At 47.4% G+C, this 16,263-nt stretch overlaps 3 protein-coding genes and 1 non-coding gene across 6 annotated transcripts; 1 reads left to right on the forward strand and 3 right to left on the reverse strand.

The window, feature by feature from the left end:
- Positions 1-709: 709 nt before the first annotated feature.
- micall2b (mical-like 2b) lies at positions 710-9,907 on the reverse strand. Of its 2 annotated transcripts, none has more exons than XM_029850841.1 (16): positions 9,587-9,907; positions 8,400-8,448; positions 7,864-8,005; positions 7,605-7,792; positions 7,405-7,532; positions 6,615-7,328; positions 6,283-6,479; positions 5,829-5,886; positions 5,049-5,176; positions 4,322-4,380; positions 4,100-4,223; positions 3,912-4,014; positions 3,237-3,310; positions 3,048-3,162; positions 2,734-2,780; positions 710-2,023 (listed from the first exon to the last, which is right to left on the reverse strand). In XM_029850841.1, the coding sequence occupies exons 1-16, from the start codon at positions 9,727-9,729 to the stop codon at positions 1,944-1,946; spliced, it is 2,349 nt and encodes a 782-aa protein (XP_029706701.1). In that variant the 5' UTR covers positions 9,730-9,907; the 3' UTR covers positions 710-1,943. The 2 variants fall into 2 exon arrangements, with proteins under 2 accessions (XP_029706701.1, XP_011611151.2); XM_011612849.2 differs by having other exon boundaries at positions 5,829-5,889; positions 9,587-9,906.
- trnar-acg (transfer RNA arginine (anticodon ACG)) lies at positions 2,882-2,954 on the forward strand. Its single transcript has one exon. It is a non-coding gene; the product is annotated as a tRNA-Arg (tRNA).
- A 95-nt stretch (positions 9,908-10,002) lies between the features above and the next one.
- LOC115253290 (uncharacterized) lies at positions 10,003-14,047 on the reverse strand. Of its 2 annotated transcripts, XM_029850842.1 has the most exons (11): positions 13,935-14,047; positions 13,358-13,856; positions 13,210-13,278; positions 12,896-13,122; positions 12,683-12,826; positions 12,489-12,564; positions 12,295-12,409; positions 12,143-12,209; positions 11,845-11,955; positions 10,193-11,665; positions 10,003-10,088 (listed from the first exon to the last, which is right to left on the reverse strand). In XM_029850842.1, exons 3-10 carry the CDS (start codon positions 13,213-13,215, stop codon positions 11,587-11,589), a joined length of 825 nt encoding a protein of 274 aa, XP_029706702.1. In that variant the 5' UTR covers positions 13,216-13,278; positions 13,358-13,856; positions 13,935-14,047; the 3' UTR covers positions 10,003-10,088; positions 10,193-11,586. The 2 variants fall into 2 exon arrangements, with proteins under 2 accessions (XP_029706702.1, XP_029706703.1); XM_029850843.1 differs by lacking the exon at positions 10,003-10,088 and having other exon boundaries at positions 11,644-11,665; positions 12,115-12,209.
- Positions 13,491-16,084, reverse strand: LOC115253261 (trichohyalin-like). Its single transcript, XM_029850681.1, has 8 exons — positions 15,847-16,084; positions 15,282-15,483; positions 15,116-15,216; positions 14,555-14,924; positions 14,361-14,486; positions 14,129-14,266; positions 13,935-14,045; positions 13,491-13,856 (listed from the first exon to the last, which is right to left on the reverse strand). The coding sequence occupies exons 1-8, from the start codon at positions 15,900-15,902 to the stop codon at positions 13,491-13,493; spliced, it is 1,470 nt and encodes a 489-aa protein (XP_029706541.1). The 5' UTR covers positions 15,903-16,084.
- Between the last annotated feature and the right edge of the window lie 179 nt (positions 16,085-16,263).

Below are 16,263 nucleotides of genomic sequence, written 5' to 3' on the forward strand. Positions count from 1 at the left end.
AATAGCAACAGGCTAATGTGGACTTTATAGTCTTTTGACATGGTTTAAAGAGACAGAAGCTGCATTCAGGACACACCTTCAGCCAACCAGTGCAGGAGTGTGCAGGAGTCTGAGAGCCACTGTGTTATGTAAATGACCCCGCTTGTAGGTATATTTACAGCTTAAATGTGCCTCATTGAGTCAACTTAAACGCACATTTTCACCCTAAAGATAAACATGTTCCAGAGTCAAGCGGGGAAATGATTGATTCAGGCAGAGTGCTGAGCTGATGGAACATTTTATCACGGTTTAAAGAAGGAATATACAAACACTTTCACGTTTAACAGCAGGAACAAATGTTGCTTTAGTGAAGGAAGGAGGGTTTTTGTATTTTTACCACCACAGGGCATGAAAACACTGAGATAAAACCCAGATTCCATAGTCTTTTTGTCTCTCTCCTTAAAATCAGCATTTTAAGAGCAGAAGAAAGACAATTGTTCTTTCTTCTTCTGTTTAACTTTTTAAACAATCATTTTAAAGTTGATTAGTTCTTTATTTTATTTACATTATTACAACAATGAGTTGAACCAGGAGCAATCTCAGTAAAATTCGTTAAAAAAAGTATAGACACTTATATCCTTTAATATATATATATCCGATTTGATTTAATTGTAGCTATGCTTATGTTTTACTGCAGAGTACTAAAGCCAAAGGTGGACGGAGGCAAATGTTCAAGTTCGAATTTACTTTATTATAGGAGCAAAGTTAAAAATAAAAAAAGGAAAACTTTCTTTAGGCTTTAAATCACCATCAGAAGCGTCATGCTGCCTTCTAGTGTTTACAAATGGAACTGCCGTATTTATTTATTTACTACCTCCAAATATAAACTCGACGGAATATCATGTCTTTTCTAAAAATTTAAGTGCATTTATTACAGAATGTTAAAAACTCTTTGATAGTTTCTAATTTAAAATTAAATACACACATTTGTACCTGAGAAACTTTACAAATATACACAAGAAGCAAAGAATACACTATATATTACAAAATAATCTGGCCTTGGTGTTATAACCAGTTGGACCAGACATGCTGGAGAGATATTTAAAATTAATAGTGATCCAATGTGGACCAGATTCATTCAACCATTTAGCTTGAAAACATAAAAAAACCCACCAAAAACAGCAGATCTAGACCCACACATTCTGCTTAACTGATGTTAAGATGTGAATATGCAGTTTGCTAGTTTACAGAGGCTGAATTAATTCACGTGTTGTCCCACAAGAGCATTTATGGGGGGAAAAAATGGATAAATTACACCCAAATAACAAAAAAGTTAAGGGATGTGTAAAAGGAAATGAGTTCTCTTGTTCCCTAAAGGGCAAGTTCGAAAGCAGTAGGCCAGAAGAAACAAATTAAATTTAAAGAAACATGTGACCTTTTTAAAGGGGAACACACACCCTGCAGAGATCTTAAAGAGCGAACAGACGCAGCTCAGAGGGCGAACACCAGAGTCGGGTAACCAGCACAGAGCAGGAAGCCGTTGTCAGGCCCCGATCTTTAACTTTGGTTAACATTTGTGTGTGTGTGTGAGTGTGAGTGTGAGAGAGAGAAGAGAAGAGAAAATCTGTGTTTGACAGCATTAAGTAGACACATTAAGACTTGAAGGGTATTAAAACTAACAACCGGAGCGCTGAACCCAAACATCACTGCTGGTGAGTCATTAACCCCTCATGGTGTGTGTGTGTGTGAGAGAGACTGTAGGCAGGAGCGCCGTTAAAGCTAAGAGTGACAGAGGGAAGGGCATTTCTCTACAAGAGCTTAAAATGACAGCTCCACACACACACAGACACACACACACACACACACACACAGACACACACACACAGTGTTACCTCATGAATCACAGGCTAAGTAAACCGACATTAAGACTACAATGTACAGCAGAACGACATCAAAGCGAGTCGTCATGGCGTCTCCTTCTTGCCCCCCCAGCCGAACAGTTTGGACATCGGAGACTTTTTCTTTGGTTTCTCTTTCTTTATGTCTGAAAGAGACAAACAGAAACCAGAAAGGTGATCAACACACACCCAAACACAGACAAACACACCCTATTTTGTACGTCTATAAACACCTGCAAGCAAACTAGGCTACACTAATGCAGCTAGCTGTTCTGTGCTAAAGAATTTTATGCCATAAAATATGAATTAGAGTGGGAGGAACTGGTGAAACTTTGGCGTTAACTTTATGAATATATTAAAATGAAACGGCTAGTTGTAGCCCACAGTCACTGTTCGTTCAGCATAGCATAATGACCTTTCACTGAAGTTCAATAAATCTCCTGGATTTCAGCTTCGCTTTCCTGGTCATGAATTGCAAATGAAGGCGCTTTAACTGGATTCCACCACAGGGTCAAATTAACCAGCTACATTATCCATTTGTCTAATAGGAATGCGGTCGACAACAAGAGGGGGAGCATTTTGTTTGATGCTTTTTCCATTAGGAGTCATTAGATCAAATGAGATGAAAACATTGGCCTTAAAACAACACACACACACACACACACACACACACACACACACATGTACTTCCACAAACCACAGCGAAAATTCTATCTAGTTCAATTAGAGCCGCCGATGATGGAAAATCCTCAATTGGATCATTTATAACGGCAGCAGCGACGTGGGGTTGTGGTAACTAATGAACACTGCGGTGGGAGGGGTCACGTGACCCCGTGGAGGCGGCGGAGATACTCACTGAAATCCTTCATCATCCTGTTGAGCTGCTCATCCTCCTCTTCCTCCCTGAGAAAAGGACACAATAACGTACATCAACAGACATGAACCATCTGTGGAGGCTTGGTTTTGGTTCGCTCTGACCAGACAGCTAATGGAGGGCAGCATCAGGGCCAGTGGCGCAATGGATAACGCGTCTGACTACGGATCAGAAGATTCTAGGTTCGACTCCTGGCTGGCTCGGAAAATTTTGGACCAAAAAAATGTCCCTCTCTACTGAGAGTGAAGTATCAAACCGAGATGTTCAGGAATATCTGGACCTTTCAGCGTACAAACCTGAGCCTGTCATCGTCCAGACCTTCCACTATGGCGTTTCTGTCATTCACTATCTCCATCAGCTTCTTCATCAGCTCTTTTTCCCTCTCGTCGTGCCAGGAGCTTTTCAGGTGCTCTGATCAAACACAAACACATGTTTCATTCACCACATTTCAGCCGTTTTTGCTGCCCAGTGCCTCCAGCACCCACCTGGCGTTTCCATCAGTCTCCGGAGCTCCTGCTCTACGCTCGGCTGCTGTTCCTCCAGCTCCTGCGTTTTCCCACTGTGTGAACACAACACAAACACAGTGGATCAATAACCCCCATCTGGCCGACGTCATAATGGTAACCTCGACTGCTTTGCTTGCTGATCACAATGATCAACGATGCCTGGAGAAGATCTTTGCTTAATGTTGCAGTTCGCATTTTCACCACTAGACGTCACTGGATTTTCCACATCAAGGTAAGGTTGTAACCTTTCTGGCTACTATTTTAGCTGGCAGGTGGCAGACAGGACAGGAAGTTGAAAATTAAAATAAAGATCAATCAAAGCATAAATTGTTCACTTGATTTAGTGCATCCATGTGCATGAAATAAAATCAATTTGAAAGAATTTGTCAAACGGCCTGTCAATGGCGGTGGAACCTGTGGCGCTGAGCAGCTTCCCGACGGACGCTGCTGGCTGCCGACACCAGCAGCTAAGTCGCCCCGTTCCAGGACATCCTGCAGTGTGATGGAGGTGGGAGGACACTGGGAATTCAAACTGTCAACCTTCTGGCCACAAGTCTGTTTCTGTAATCGCTTAATAGGGCCCTCCCCTTCCCTCTGTGTGTGTGTGTGTGTGTGTGTGTGTGTGTGTGTGTGTGTGTGTGTGTGTGTACTCACATGTAGACCAGCTCAGACTCCCGACGCATGGCCACCTGCTTGTTCCTGATCAAGTTGAACCACTCGACCATGAGCTCATCCATGAAAGAGTCGTCTTCTCCGTCTGACGAACACACACACACACAGCTCATCCTACACACAGTCTTCCACCCACATCTCTAAGCAGACCCAGAAAGCGTTCCTCTCACCTTCTTCACATCTGCGGAGCCTCATCTCCAGCTGGACGCCCTCCTTCTCCAATTTGGTCAGATTATCGTCGATCTCCTGCAGCTCTTTTAATATGTCCTCTTTGGGAATGTAGTCGGGCTTCTTCTACACAGGAAACACACACTGGTACAGTTACAATCCTCACTAAGGCAGATCCAGCCTTCATTTACAGTCAACCCTAGAGATGGGGGAGTTTTCTGCACCTTGGAGACCTTTGCCTCGGCGTCTGGCCTGGTTAGGTCCTGCTGGCCATTCAGAGAACCTGAGACCATAAAAGCATCATTAGATCCTTTAAAAACCTACAGTTTGAAACGAAACCCCAGGAGGTGTTTGTGCCGGTAAGTTAATAATTAATATCCAGCAATGTTTTCCTGCCAAAGCTGGATAATTCCCCGTGCACTTGGGGAAACTTTGGCAGTCTTTCATTACGTTCCACCATTTTCTGTAACAAAAACCCCCAACAGGTCACCGAAAGTTCGCATATTCATCACCCTCCTCCAAATTATTTTGTTTCTGTCAGGCTGAGACAATTTTATTTTATGTGCACACTCCTATGACCCTCTTATCGATAAAACAAGATAACCACATTGCTGTGCTTCCTGTGAAAAGTTCCTGTCACGTCGAGCCTCTCGAGTCCAACCACAAAGGATGACAGTGCATATTGCTCGGTTAGCGCCTATCGGTGGTATGGTACCATTCACAATGCATTATGGGAGTCCACTGACCAGGCAGACAAGCCTAGACAAGGGCAACATCACTAAACAGCACAATCAGGAAAAGTGATTGTTTCAGTCATGAGGTGTCACAGAAACACACGAGGATGTTTCAAGGATGATCAAGGTGCAAAAAGAACATTCTCCGGTTTCCTGTTAGCATGCAGCAACTGTATGTTAGCAGTTAGCTTAATCTAATTTTTAGGTGCTACGTTACCCTTTGGCGCCGGTGGAGTGATGGAAATGCTCGGTGACGGCCCTTGAGGTTGCGCAGGCCCTGAAGTCTGTGACTTTCCGGGTCCATTAGCCGAGAGTTTCGGCGAAGAAGGCGAAGGACCAAGTGCCCTGAAGATACGTACGTTAGAACACAGCAAAGAGGATAAATGTGTGAAATGTTGGGCATTAAACCCCTTATTTTAAAAGAAAATAACAACGCAATCAGGCCCCCTCATGTCCGACAGGAGTAAAGCAATAAGCCACGCCTCCTCCTCACAGAAATCCTCATTGCCGGAGCATTTTTCCATCACAATTGCACAACCAGCGGTGGTAGTATTTTACTGGCCAGGCAACAAAACAATGCAACGTGAATCATTTATCCTTGAATCCGTCTCGCTACGGTTTTGATCCATCCGAGCGGGAGGAAAGGCCATCTGAGGAAAGCCGCCCCAAGTGCTGAGCATATGTTGCACCACGGAGGACTCTGCTCAGCGTTGACACCATTTGGGGCTCGCACGCATGTGGCGGAAGAAGGGGCCCAAAGCCCCGACAGCAAGTGCTGGCGGAGACATGTGGAAGAGCAGCGGGTACAGGCGTCCTACAGGAGGGACGTGGATCAAAGGATGGATGGAGGGATCGGACATCAGGGAGACAAAGGCACTGTCAGGCTCAACGCTCGGTGGCGATGTCACGTGCGGGCCCGCGTGCAGACACTCCCTGCTGCTAGGGCCGGTCCGGAAAACATGGGGGGGAATGGCAGAAGTCAATAACATGGACTTACTTGGTTTGTTTGGAGATGGGTTTGAGCTTTGACCTCCAGTCTGCAGGGGACTCGTGTTCTGCTGCCGAGAGACAATTAAAGACAAACAAAAAAAAACATTTGATGAATCGGCAACCATTTAAGTGGGAAAAATGGATTATGTTCCCATTTAGAAATGACGAGTTTTGACTTAAATGGGCTGGTCTGGGCAGAATCACTCAGAATCTATTGACTATTGACTGACTGGATCAACAAGAGCTGGTTTCCTGAAGTGAACCCAGTTAATGGTGCCTCCAGGAGCTTTGTTTTCACAGAAGGTTGAATAAAGAACAAAAGAAATGGTTGATATCAAGTGAGACCTCAATAATGTCATAGATTTTTAGTAGGAGTGACTCATCTCACCAGTGTTAAACCTCTCTGATAAACACACACACAGACAAGTTGTAGTACAACAGAACTGAAGGAGGGGTGGAACCTGAGGTGTTGGGTAATATGCTGCTGGGATTTGTGGGTCCTGGGTCTGGAGTTCTGCTCCGGGGTCTACGTGGGACCGGGACTGGTCTAGACTCCTCTGGGGTCTGGAGATCAGCGAGAAGTGAGGGGTCCACTTTCAGTTTTACTCTCCCTCTGACGGCCTCCTTCTCCCTCTTCGGTGTCTCCACTTGAGAAGGTCTGATGGATTAAAGATGGTAAAAGGTGATTAAAAAGGTTTTCTGAAACTGAAAAAGAACACCAACCTTTTTTTTTAAGATTTTCGTCTTTTTAGAAAGTTTACTCGGGAGAGGGCGCACGGTGAAGATGACTCACTTGTCCGTTTTCTTGAGCGCCACATTTGTCCACGGTGGTTTGTTGTTGTTGTTCTCCTCGGCCAGTTTTCTGGAGATGAATGCCGCTGCTTTTGCCTTGCTGCTCTCAGACCCATTCCCAGACCCTGAGCCAACCCCAGACGCTTTGCTTTTGTCCTCAGCTGAGTTCAAGCTCACGTCCTTTTTACCGATATTCACGGTGATGGTTACAGCCTCCCCGGCCGTAACGTGCTGGACTGCTCCCGTCCCACTGCCTGCTTTCTTGGTGTCAGTGTTGGTGGCCTTTTTCTCATTATTAACGGAGTCGTCTGACTGGAAGAACTGGATCTTGGACTGCAGCGTCTTTGCCACTGTGGTTGAGGTGCGGGGAGCAGGGGCGGGCCTGGTGGCGGCGGCAGCAGCAGAGGCGGTCGTGGTGAACGTCGGCCCAGAGGGCGCCTGTGAGGTCACGGGTTTGGAGGCTAAAGATGTCCGACTGACTTTAGCGGCGGAGGAGAGAGCGGAAACAGGGCGGGAAGGAGGTGGAGATGGAGTAGAGAGTGTGCTGGAGAAACTGGGAGGAGTGCTGGCTTTGTCTTTCTGCCATGTTGGCCCCAGTCTAGAGGAGATGTCAATGCTGGTCTTGCTGGGGTCTCTTGGAGGAGTGGGTTTGGAAACAGAGGTGTTTGTGGGTAAATCTCTGAGAGGAGGGCAGTTGGTGAGGGGCGCCAGCGACCTGAGCAAACACAACGCATTTTAGGTCACTCTGAATTCTGCTCAAGTGTATTTAATTATTCCGAGAAGTCTCTAACTTTGCACAGCTCCTGTGGTAGAGCTTCCCGTCCACCAGGTGTCGCTCCACTAAGTGAACACGTTTGTTGCAGGAGATGCACTTGTTGCTCAACGTTCCCGTCTGATTGGATTTCTCAACCACGACGTCCTAGAAGGGAGAAATTTCACTCTCACCCAGAAGTAATGGCGGATAAATGAGTGAGGGTCACCAGAAGGTCACCTGCTTGGCGTTTCTGGGGTATTTCGGTGAAGGTGGAGGTCTTGAGGTGTTGGAGGAGGGGGGAGGGCTGTTCTCTCGGGTGGGTTGGGATGAGGGAAACACCTTCGACACCATCGGCTGGTTCTTTTTCCCCGACGGCTCCTCTGCGGGGCCTTCAGCTGGACGTTTAATACCGCCCATGCCGCCAACTGCAGACACACGGAGACGATGTGGATGTGGCGCAACCGCCAGGCGAAGGCAGGGCGGCTGCGATACTCACTGGGGGAACGTCCGTGGAAGTAGTTGTAATACTGGGAGACGTACGTCAGGATGCTGAGGCGGTCGGGGATCTGAAGAGCCACCATGTCTTCTGCATCCAGCAGGGCAGGAATTCCCAGCTCCTCCTCCGCAACCCCGAAGGCCTGGGAATAAGGAAAACACACATCCGACTGAGAGGATGAAAACGAAAGGGTTTCATCATATCAAATCATACAGCCTGGCTTTACTGTAGGCATCCAAACCCTGAGGGAATATGACCCACATGACCGGAGCAACAGATAAGCGTCTCACTGAATTTTAGGAATTTCCAAATGGGATTTTATCAGTTCAGTGGAAGCAAAAGGAAAAACAGAAAACATGCAGAGGCAGGCCGACAGAGCAGCCGCCAAGCCGCCAATCAAAGTGGAGCGAGAGTGTCCCGACAGGCACGGGGAGAAAACAGAATAAAACTTCGGAATACTGCAGCAAAAGCTGCTGGAAGTTTATCAAAAAAACACCTGGAAAGGACCACGAGTCAACATGGAAAAGATGCCTCACCAGTTTGTTGTTCTCATACACATTTTCCTTCTTCAGGGAGTCAAAGTTGCTGCAACAGAGGAGAGAAACGGTCATCACCGGAGACGGAACACGCTCGCCATCTTTGCACATCTGCGCACGAGGGATGAAAACCATGTTTTGGTGGTCACGGCGCCAACAGCTGACAGGCTTTTTATGTTTATGTTCAATAAAATCAGGTTTTCAACCATGACTGTTTCCGGCTTGAAACAAACCAAAGCACTGGTCAGGCTGTGGGTAAAAACTGGAATGGAACAGATGGAGCATCTTGATATGGGTCTCTGCGGGACTCCGACTCATGGCTCTGGAATATTTGTCAAAGTGAAACCTAAAAAGGACAACGAAAGAGCTAGCGACACCATCCGGAGCCAACAGTGTCAAGAGCAGAATATTAATCACTGTTGGACGATGGAATTCCCCTGTTAACAAATTTCTGGGGGAAATCTGGAAGCCATAAGTGAATTCCAAACTCTTAACAAAGCTGCATCAGTTCCCAGGAAAAATGAAGCACAGATTCCACTTTGGTTCCCGTAGCAACCGTGTGATATTTTCACCTCATTATTAGATGACATGAGTGCAGCAGCTGTCATTCAAACCAAAGCTGGAGCATTAATGATTAACATCAACAACAGTAACTAAGTCTCATAAAGACAAACAAACAGATCACATGACTAATGTCTCCATGTCACTTAATTAAACAAGATTAATTCTCCTCTGCAGTCGCGTTCCTGAGAAGGTGTGTGGTCACAGGTCGCTTTCAGCAGGGATACTGGGACAGAGGGTATATTAACTGGTTACAGTAGGAGGGGGATAAAGGAACTGGTTATAGGTCAAATTTAACAGTCACATCACCAGTAAACCCAAACACGATAAATTTAGTTACATAGAACTTTCACCAGGTTGTGTTTTCTTGTATCCGAGCACACTTAAAAGTTTTATCATGTGAATAAAGTTACGAAAATACACAGAACACGAACTCCGGAATCCGCTCCTGTTTTTTATTCTGACCGGACTAAAAGTCGGAGTTTGTCTCTTTTCATCACGAACCCGTAAAAAGGAGCTCCGCTCGTCCCAAACTGGACTAAAGAGGCTGGATCCTCTCAGCACCCAGTGGCTCTGGAACCCAGCGCCCCCGCCGCGCCGTGGCTCCTGTTCCAGTAAATACTCACATGAGATCGGGTCTGTGTTTGTGAATGAGGGCGCAGAAAGCCAGGCCGTCCCTAAAGGACGTGGTCATGTTGGTGATGGACACATCCCGGTAGCCCTGGACCTGGACCCGGCACCACTGCTGCAGCGCCTTCACGGCAGACATCCCGGTGCTCCAGAGCCCGAACTGAACCGAGTGTGGGCTGAGTGGAGGTTCCCGGAGCTTCCGCCTCCCTCCTCACAAACACACACACACACACACACTGCTGGAAGTTGACACAGCAGCGAAGATCCCTGAGTGTGTGTGTGAGGAGCCCGGACACGCTGCGTGTGTGTGTTCGCCTTTTCTCGAGTGGGAAAAGTGACGCGACACCTGCAGAAGGTCGCTTTTGACGCATCATGGGTGGAGTCCGACAGGCACGGGGGCGTGCGTGTCAGCGTGGAAAAGGCGTAAATTGTTGCAAACTAGATTCCCCAGTAACACTAATGCAAAAATAGGAAATCCGCATGTATCAGTGAAGTCACCTTCAAAATAAAAGGTAAAGAAAACGTTTTTTAAATGATTTAACTTTTTTCTAAACAAAGACGGATACAATTAAACCAGTTGCTCCAGTTTGCTGAATCCTTACGTAAGTCTGCCTGTTCCTTCACGTCTGAATGGGTCATTCAGATGCGCCTCCTCTTTGAGCTCAAAATCAGGTTTGCGGGCAGCCAAGTACTAGGTTTAATTATCTACCTACTTTAAATGACTGATTTATTTTAAATTAACTTTTAATGCAATAGCTGTAACTTGGTAGTTTTAAAGTCTCAACAGATTCACTTAATTTCTGAGCCAAAAAATCTGCTTGCTGACTGGGGCTGAAATTCCCTTCAGAGGTTCCGTCAGGTTGGGTGTGTTGATGGGAGTGGGTGGCGATGGCTGCAGCAGTTACCTGACACCTGCACACGTGAATGGGCGCATGCGCGGCCGCTAATACAGCAGTAAATCATCTTCTGCAATGTCCGTTTCCGGTTGTAGTTTTTCCTCTCTTTATTGCAGCATTAGTCAGTAAAACACAGATGTTCCCTAAAAACATGTTGATTATTCATCATTCCCGTCAGTGTTTGTTCATTTTTATGTGATGAGAAGTCACGATGAATCATTCCACGGCTGTCACGCGTTAAGTCACTTTTTAGCCATGATCTCACCATGTCAAGAGGTCAGACTATTTTTATTGTGGCTAATGACCTTTGTTTGCTTCAAAGTCGGACATTTTGGCCGATAAAACCACTGACATGAACAATCATCCCGTCAAAATGTGATGATCCCCAACCTCCTAATATCAAAAGATATTAGCATACTATAAAGTCACACAATTATACCCTAAAATATCAACATACTGATGTAAAATAGTGTCACTGGACAAGAGCGTGAAGAAATCAAAGATGCTAACAGGAAGCTGTTCGCTCTCAAATACATAAACATTCCTCTCCAGAAAGCCTGGCTGGAACAAAAACTCCAATATTTTCTCAAAAGTCCTGTCCGTAAACACCTGCATTCCTCAAACATGGCCAACTTCAATGAAAGTATCCAGAAGTGCTGCGATGTCCACAGCTGTCCCTCTGTCCACACGCCAACCATACAAAAACCCTGTGAACAAACAGCTGATCCTCCTTAATCCAGACAGGAAATGCCCTCGTCAGTAGAGCAGAATGCCTTTAACAGACCCCCGCCGGTCTCACAACCCCCCATGAGTGATGTCCCCTCCGCACGCTGTCATCTGGAAACAATTATGCTGTGAACGTTTGCTCAGAGCCAATGAAAATATGGCAGCTGCCCAGGAGGGGAGGACAATTCAGCCCAACATAAGTCAGTAATACTGAGTTGTACTCAAGTACAGGACATGTCAACGTACTTAGATGTAAAGAGTATGTTTTAAAATCTATGTTATACTAAAAGCTGACACCCAGCACTCGTCCAGGATTGTGTGGGTGAATGGTTTGTGTGTCCAGGGTGTGTTCCTGGATTCCTTCCTGTTTATCTTCAGTATAAATGCGTCGATATCATCTCGTAAAACAAGCTGCTCTTGTTGGAAGTCAGCGGACAGCGAGCCAAGAGAGGTCTGGAGGTCGGCGTTAAAGGTGACAAAAGAAATGAAGAATCAATGGGAATACTGAGCGTCTTTGGACCAGGCCGACAGCGTCCCAGCTGCAGCCCTGTCGACGCCAAAGCTAACAGCCCATCATCTGCGTCTGCTTCCTCGTTGAAGCAGGTGGACATGAAGGTGCACCAGAAGGATACTCATTGACGTCTTTCCCGTGCTTCTCCAGCCACCTCCTGCTTTGGTTCACCAGTTGCTCCACCCTGCTGCTGCTGACCATCGAGCTCTGCCTGAACTGCTGGTTGCCGGCGCTGTGGCGCACACACACACACACACACACACACACACACACACACACAAACACACACAAACACAGAAATACACACAGAAAGACACAGGATTTCAGGAAGGCCCACTCGTTTCTCCCTGTGGATCACTTCAGCATTTTAACTGTATTCGATGAGGCGCACCATGTCAGGGTACGATCATGCTAGTTACCTAGGTGACACATGTGAAAAGCGAGTTGGTTTCACGGTGGCGATGGGGAGCAGGTCTTTAGCTGTCCCTGAAGAATGCAAGACAATAAAAATGACCTTGACAGCATCTGAAAGCAGGAACGGGGGAGCAAAGGTGCGGTTGTGTTGTCGTACCTGGGAGCAAGCAGCTCCGGCGGCTGTACCCGGGTCCTCTTGGACCACAGTACCTCGCAGGGACACTGTGATTGTCCCCGATCCACGGCGAAGAGGCGGTGCCCAGGGTGTCCATCTGGAGACATTAATGCAGTGACAAACCCTGAATATGGCTGAAGGTCTGAGGTTTGTCTGAGTGGAATAATCTCCCCTACCTTCATCACGGTGGCCCCATCCCTTTCCAGGGTGGGGAAGTGGGAGGGGATCCTGCTGGATACACAGCAGCAGGACCTGTTAAGAGGGAAGGTTGAGTTACCCTTCCAGACCTTTGTCAGAGGTCTGTCGCCCCCTGGTGGTCATCTTTCCATCAGCGCTGCTAAATTAGTGCCGTCGTGTTTTCCGAACTTACTCTTCAGCACTGTTGGGTTCAGGTGAGAGCGTCAAGGAGTCCGTGTCTCCTGCTTCCTCCTCTGATGTCCTCTCGGGTCTGAAGAGGTGATGCGAGCCCTCATTTTGTTCCATTCCACTGGTGGAACCATGGAGACGTGAGCACCTGTGCAGGAAAGCTTTGGGTCAAAACATTTAAGGAGGGGACGTTGAAGGTTTCCTGTGTTAACTTCACCTCCTGCTGTGACTGAACGACCTGCATATCTTCTGCAACCTTTTCAGGTTCTTCTCCAACTCCTCCTTCTCCTTCCTGACTCGTTGGGCCATGACTCTGTCTCTCTCCTTCATCAACACCTCTGTCCTCATGAGGACCATGTCCATGCTTTCCTTCACCTTCTCCTCTATAATATCCCGCAGCTCCTCCTTGAGATGATCTCTCTCCTGTTTCAGTTTGCTCAAGGCCTGGAGATGGAGAGGAAACCAGCGTATGAACAGAACTTTTCTGCCAGAACGTGCAGAGGATCGTCTCACATGACCCAGATGTCTCACCTCCATCTGTTTTTGTATTTCATCCTCTGTTTCCTGGAGGTCTTTTCTCTGGTTCTTCACATGTGCCGCCTGAGACACAGACAGAAACCTTCAGACTAATAGTTTAACTGTGAAAGGTGAGGTGGAGGTGGACTGTGTCCCTCCCTACCTGCTCTGTGTCCAGCGTCTTGTCTCCTTCTCGCTGGGCCTTGGAGGAACGAGAGCCTGTGAGCGAGCAGTCAACTGATCCATCTGTGTCTTCTGTGAGCAACAATGAGTCGCTGTCCTCACTCGAAGACGCCCTACTCCTGGATTTCTGTGTCTTTCTTCTGTCCACACTTGTATCCAGACTGGAGGAGGAGGAGCTCTTTTGGCATTTTTCCAGAGTGTGTCTTTTTTTCCATGGCCTTGTACTTCTTCTTCATCCGCGCTCTCTCCTCCACTGCCGTCGCGCACACCTGCACTGCTTTGTCTCTCTCCTTCTTCAGCAGCGCCTCATCTGTCTTGGCCTTGTCCCATTCCTGCCGTGTCTTCTGGAGGACCTCTCTTGCTTTCTCGCCTTCTGCGGCCGCCTTCCGCAGCTCCCGCCTCAGCTCCTCGCTCTCCCGCCTCAGCTCATCTCTCTCCCGCCTCAGCTCATCTCTCTCCCGCCTGAGCTGATCCGAGGCCTGGACACACCGATGAGGAGCCTGAGGCCGGAAATTGCAGAGGAAGGCTGTTGTTTTCGAGGTCCACGCTCGTCTCACCTTTGCGGTTTGGTCCAGTTTGTCCGGCGTCTGCGGCGCGCCGTCTTCCATGTTCTTCCGCTCTTTGGCTCTCTGTTCCAGCTGCTCTACACGTCGCTGCGACTCTGACGTCTGAGGAAGAGACAGACAAACTTCTCGTTCAGGCGACATTCAAAGCACAGCTGAATGATTGTTGGCGTGCGTTGGACTCTCGCCTCTTGCATCTGTTGTATTTGCTGTTTCTGCTTCTCGAACTCCGAGCGAAGCTTCTCCAGGTGTTGAGCGTGCGAGGCCCGCATGCGCTCTTTCTCCTCCTGCGCAGCGGACAACAAGTTCTTCCTCTGAGCAGACACCTGAAGCACAGCGAGAACGACGGGAATCAGTCGTGGTCTTTGCTCAGATGCTTTGGCGGGACTAGTTTCCGTCCCTGCGACCAGAGGTTCTGACCTCATTCTTGAATTTTTGCCGGAAGTTGTTCTGTTCCGTCCGGAGTTCTTCCCTCAGTTTCTCCAGCCTCTCCTCGTAATCCAGCTTCACGGAACGGCGTATCTCCTCCCGGTAAAGGCTCCACAGCTGAGGAGGAAGAGCGGGAGTCAGTTTCCTCCTCATTGTTGCCCACCTCACTGTTTTCCTTCCCTTACCTGCTCGCTTTCTTCCTGCACCTCCATCGCCTTCCTCCTCTCTGCTTCGAGCTCCAGGTGGAACTCAGGCTGGAGCTGCTCCACCTCCTCCCTCATCTGGGCCTTCAGACTGTCCACCTCCGACTGACACTCGGTCCGATCCAGAAACGTTGTGTCTGAGCTGGGTTTCATCAGCTCGCTCTTCAGCTCCTCTTTTGCAGAGTTCTGGTATTCTTTCTGCCTCCTCTTCTCTTCATCGCTCTTCTTCTTGGCCTTTGCTTTGCGACTCTCCACCTCCTCCCTCCTCTGGGCCTCCAGTCTCTCACCGACCGATTCCTCCTCATCCTCCTCTGGTTGACATTTGCTTTCGCGTCTCTTTCGAGTATCAGACCTAAAAATAGACCGAATTAAAATTCAACAGTGCTTCAGTGTTTAGTCTTATAACTGATAAAACAAAACCTACTGGTGTGAAATTAGTGGTTAGATTGGATCAAATTTACATGTTAAAGTTTTTTTTTCCTCATTTTCACCTCATCAACTCCGTAAATAAAAACGTGGCTGTGCTTCCAAACAGGTGAATACCTTTTGGAGGCTCCGGGACTCTTTTTTCCTTTATGCTTTCTTTCTTCTATTTTAAATGAGTCCTCCGAGAGGTCGCTGCCATCTCCGTCCGTCTCTGACACCTTTGGGATGAAAGTAAGAACCAGGATAGATTCTCGAAAAGGTCTCAGCGTGAGGTTGTTCTGACCTTCTCCTCTGACATTTCCCTATAGTCAACATTGAATGCAGGATGGAAAAGCAACATCTTCTCTCCAAACTCGGAGACCCAAACAGAGCTATCATTTTTCTCCCCCCCTTGGCTTGATCTCTTCTTCGTCCTTCCTGAGCGCTTCCTTCGGTGGTCTTCCATGGGGCTGACGCCGCCTGTGTCATCCCCTGTCTCACTTTTGCTGCGGAAGAGACAGAGGGAAACAAGAGGAGATGGGTCAGCTGCTTCCAACCTGGTCTCATCTCAGAGGTTTCTGGGATACCAAGGTTCTAACGGCAGCAATAAATCCATGTACCATTCCCAGCAGGGAGGATCAGATAAACCTCAATTTCCTGCCTTGTGTCCAAACCAACGTTGGCAGAACTGCAGGTTTATGATGTGGATATGAATGATTAAAACTATAAGATTTAAGTTGAACAGCAGCTTCAGTTCATCAGAACTGGACCTCTAATCTGCTCCTCATATTTGAGGCGGCACCAATGGGGGTTCTTTGTGCTGGTCCAAGAGACCAGAATGTCCTCCATACTCCACCTTTAGCCTTTACCTTCTCTCCCTTTCAGGAAGCAGATGCTGGCTGAGGTGTTCTCTGGCCAGCTGCATCAGCTCCGGCTCGCTGTCAGGATCAAAGCCCAGTTCTCTCACATAATCTAGGAAGTTCGCTGTGAAAGAGGTAAAAATGTTTCATTTCAAGGGGAAAATAAACAAAAACAGCATTGAAAAGAAGAAAAAGTTATAAATCGTTTACCTTCATCAAAAGAATCATTCTCCTCTTCTTCAGGGTCATACAGAGGTCGACTCATGATTGCTGCAACTCAGACACAATATGTCCTCTTTTCACACCGTGAAGCCATTAACTTTAATATTGCAACTGTATCTTTGGCTTTGAAGATATTTTGAAGTAGACAAAGCCTGGTTAACATCAAAGACAGCCATCAAGCTGGCCTTTATATTCCCCAATGAG

This window comes from Takifugu rubripes, chromosome 17 (assembly GCF_901000725.2).
Source record: "Takifugu rubripes chromosome 17, fTakRub1.2, whole genome shotgun sequence".
Taxonomy (NCBI): Eukaryota; Metazoa; Chordata; class Actinopteri; order Tetraodontiformes; family Tetraodontidae; genus Takifugu; species Takifugu rubripes.

Excerpts from the sequence above, each read along its gene's own strand:
- LOC115253290 (XM_029850842.1), bottom strand. Across the intron at positions 12,565-12,682 it reads GAACCCAACAGTGCTGAAGA|GTCCTGCTGCTGTGTATCCA; the intron begins GTAAGTTCGGAA and ends CCCTCTTAACAG. Across the intron at positions 11,666-11,844 it reads CACGGGAAAGACGTCAATGA|ACCTCTCTTGGCTCGCTGTC; the intron begins GTATCCTTCTGG and ends GCCGACCTCCAG.
- micall2b (XM_011612849.2), bottom strand. The coding sequence starts at position 9,729 with ATGTCTGCCGTGAAGGCGCTGCAGCAGTGGTGCCGGGTCCAGGTCCAG. Across the intron at positions 4,381-5,048 it reads CACTCCACCGGCGCCAAAGG|GTTCTCTGAATGGCCAGCAG; the intron begins GTAACGTAGCAC and ends TTATGGTCTCAG. Across the intron at positions 4,224-4,321 it reads CCGAGGCAAAGGTCTCCAAG|AAGAAGCCCGACTACATTCC; the intron begins GTGCAGAAAACT and ends TTTCCTGTGTAG.
- LOC115253261 (XM_029850681.1), bottom strand. The coding sequence starts at position 15,902 with ATGCAGCTGGCCAGAGAACACCTCAGCCAGCATCTGCTTCCTGAAAGG. Across the intron at positions 14,925-15,115 it reads AGTCCCGGAGCCTCCAAAAG|GTCTGATACTCGAAAGAGAC; the intron begins GTATTCACCTGT and ends GTCTATTTTTAG. Across the intron at positions 13,857-13,934 it reads AACTGGACCAAACCGCAAAG|GCCTCGGATCAGCTCAGGCG; the intron begins GTGAGACGAGCG and ends CGGTGTGTCCAG.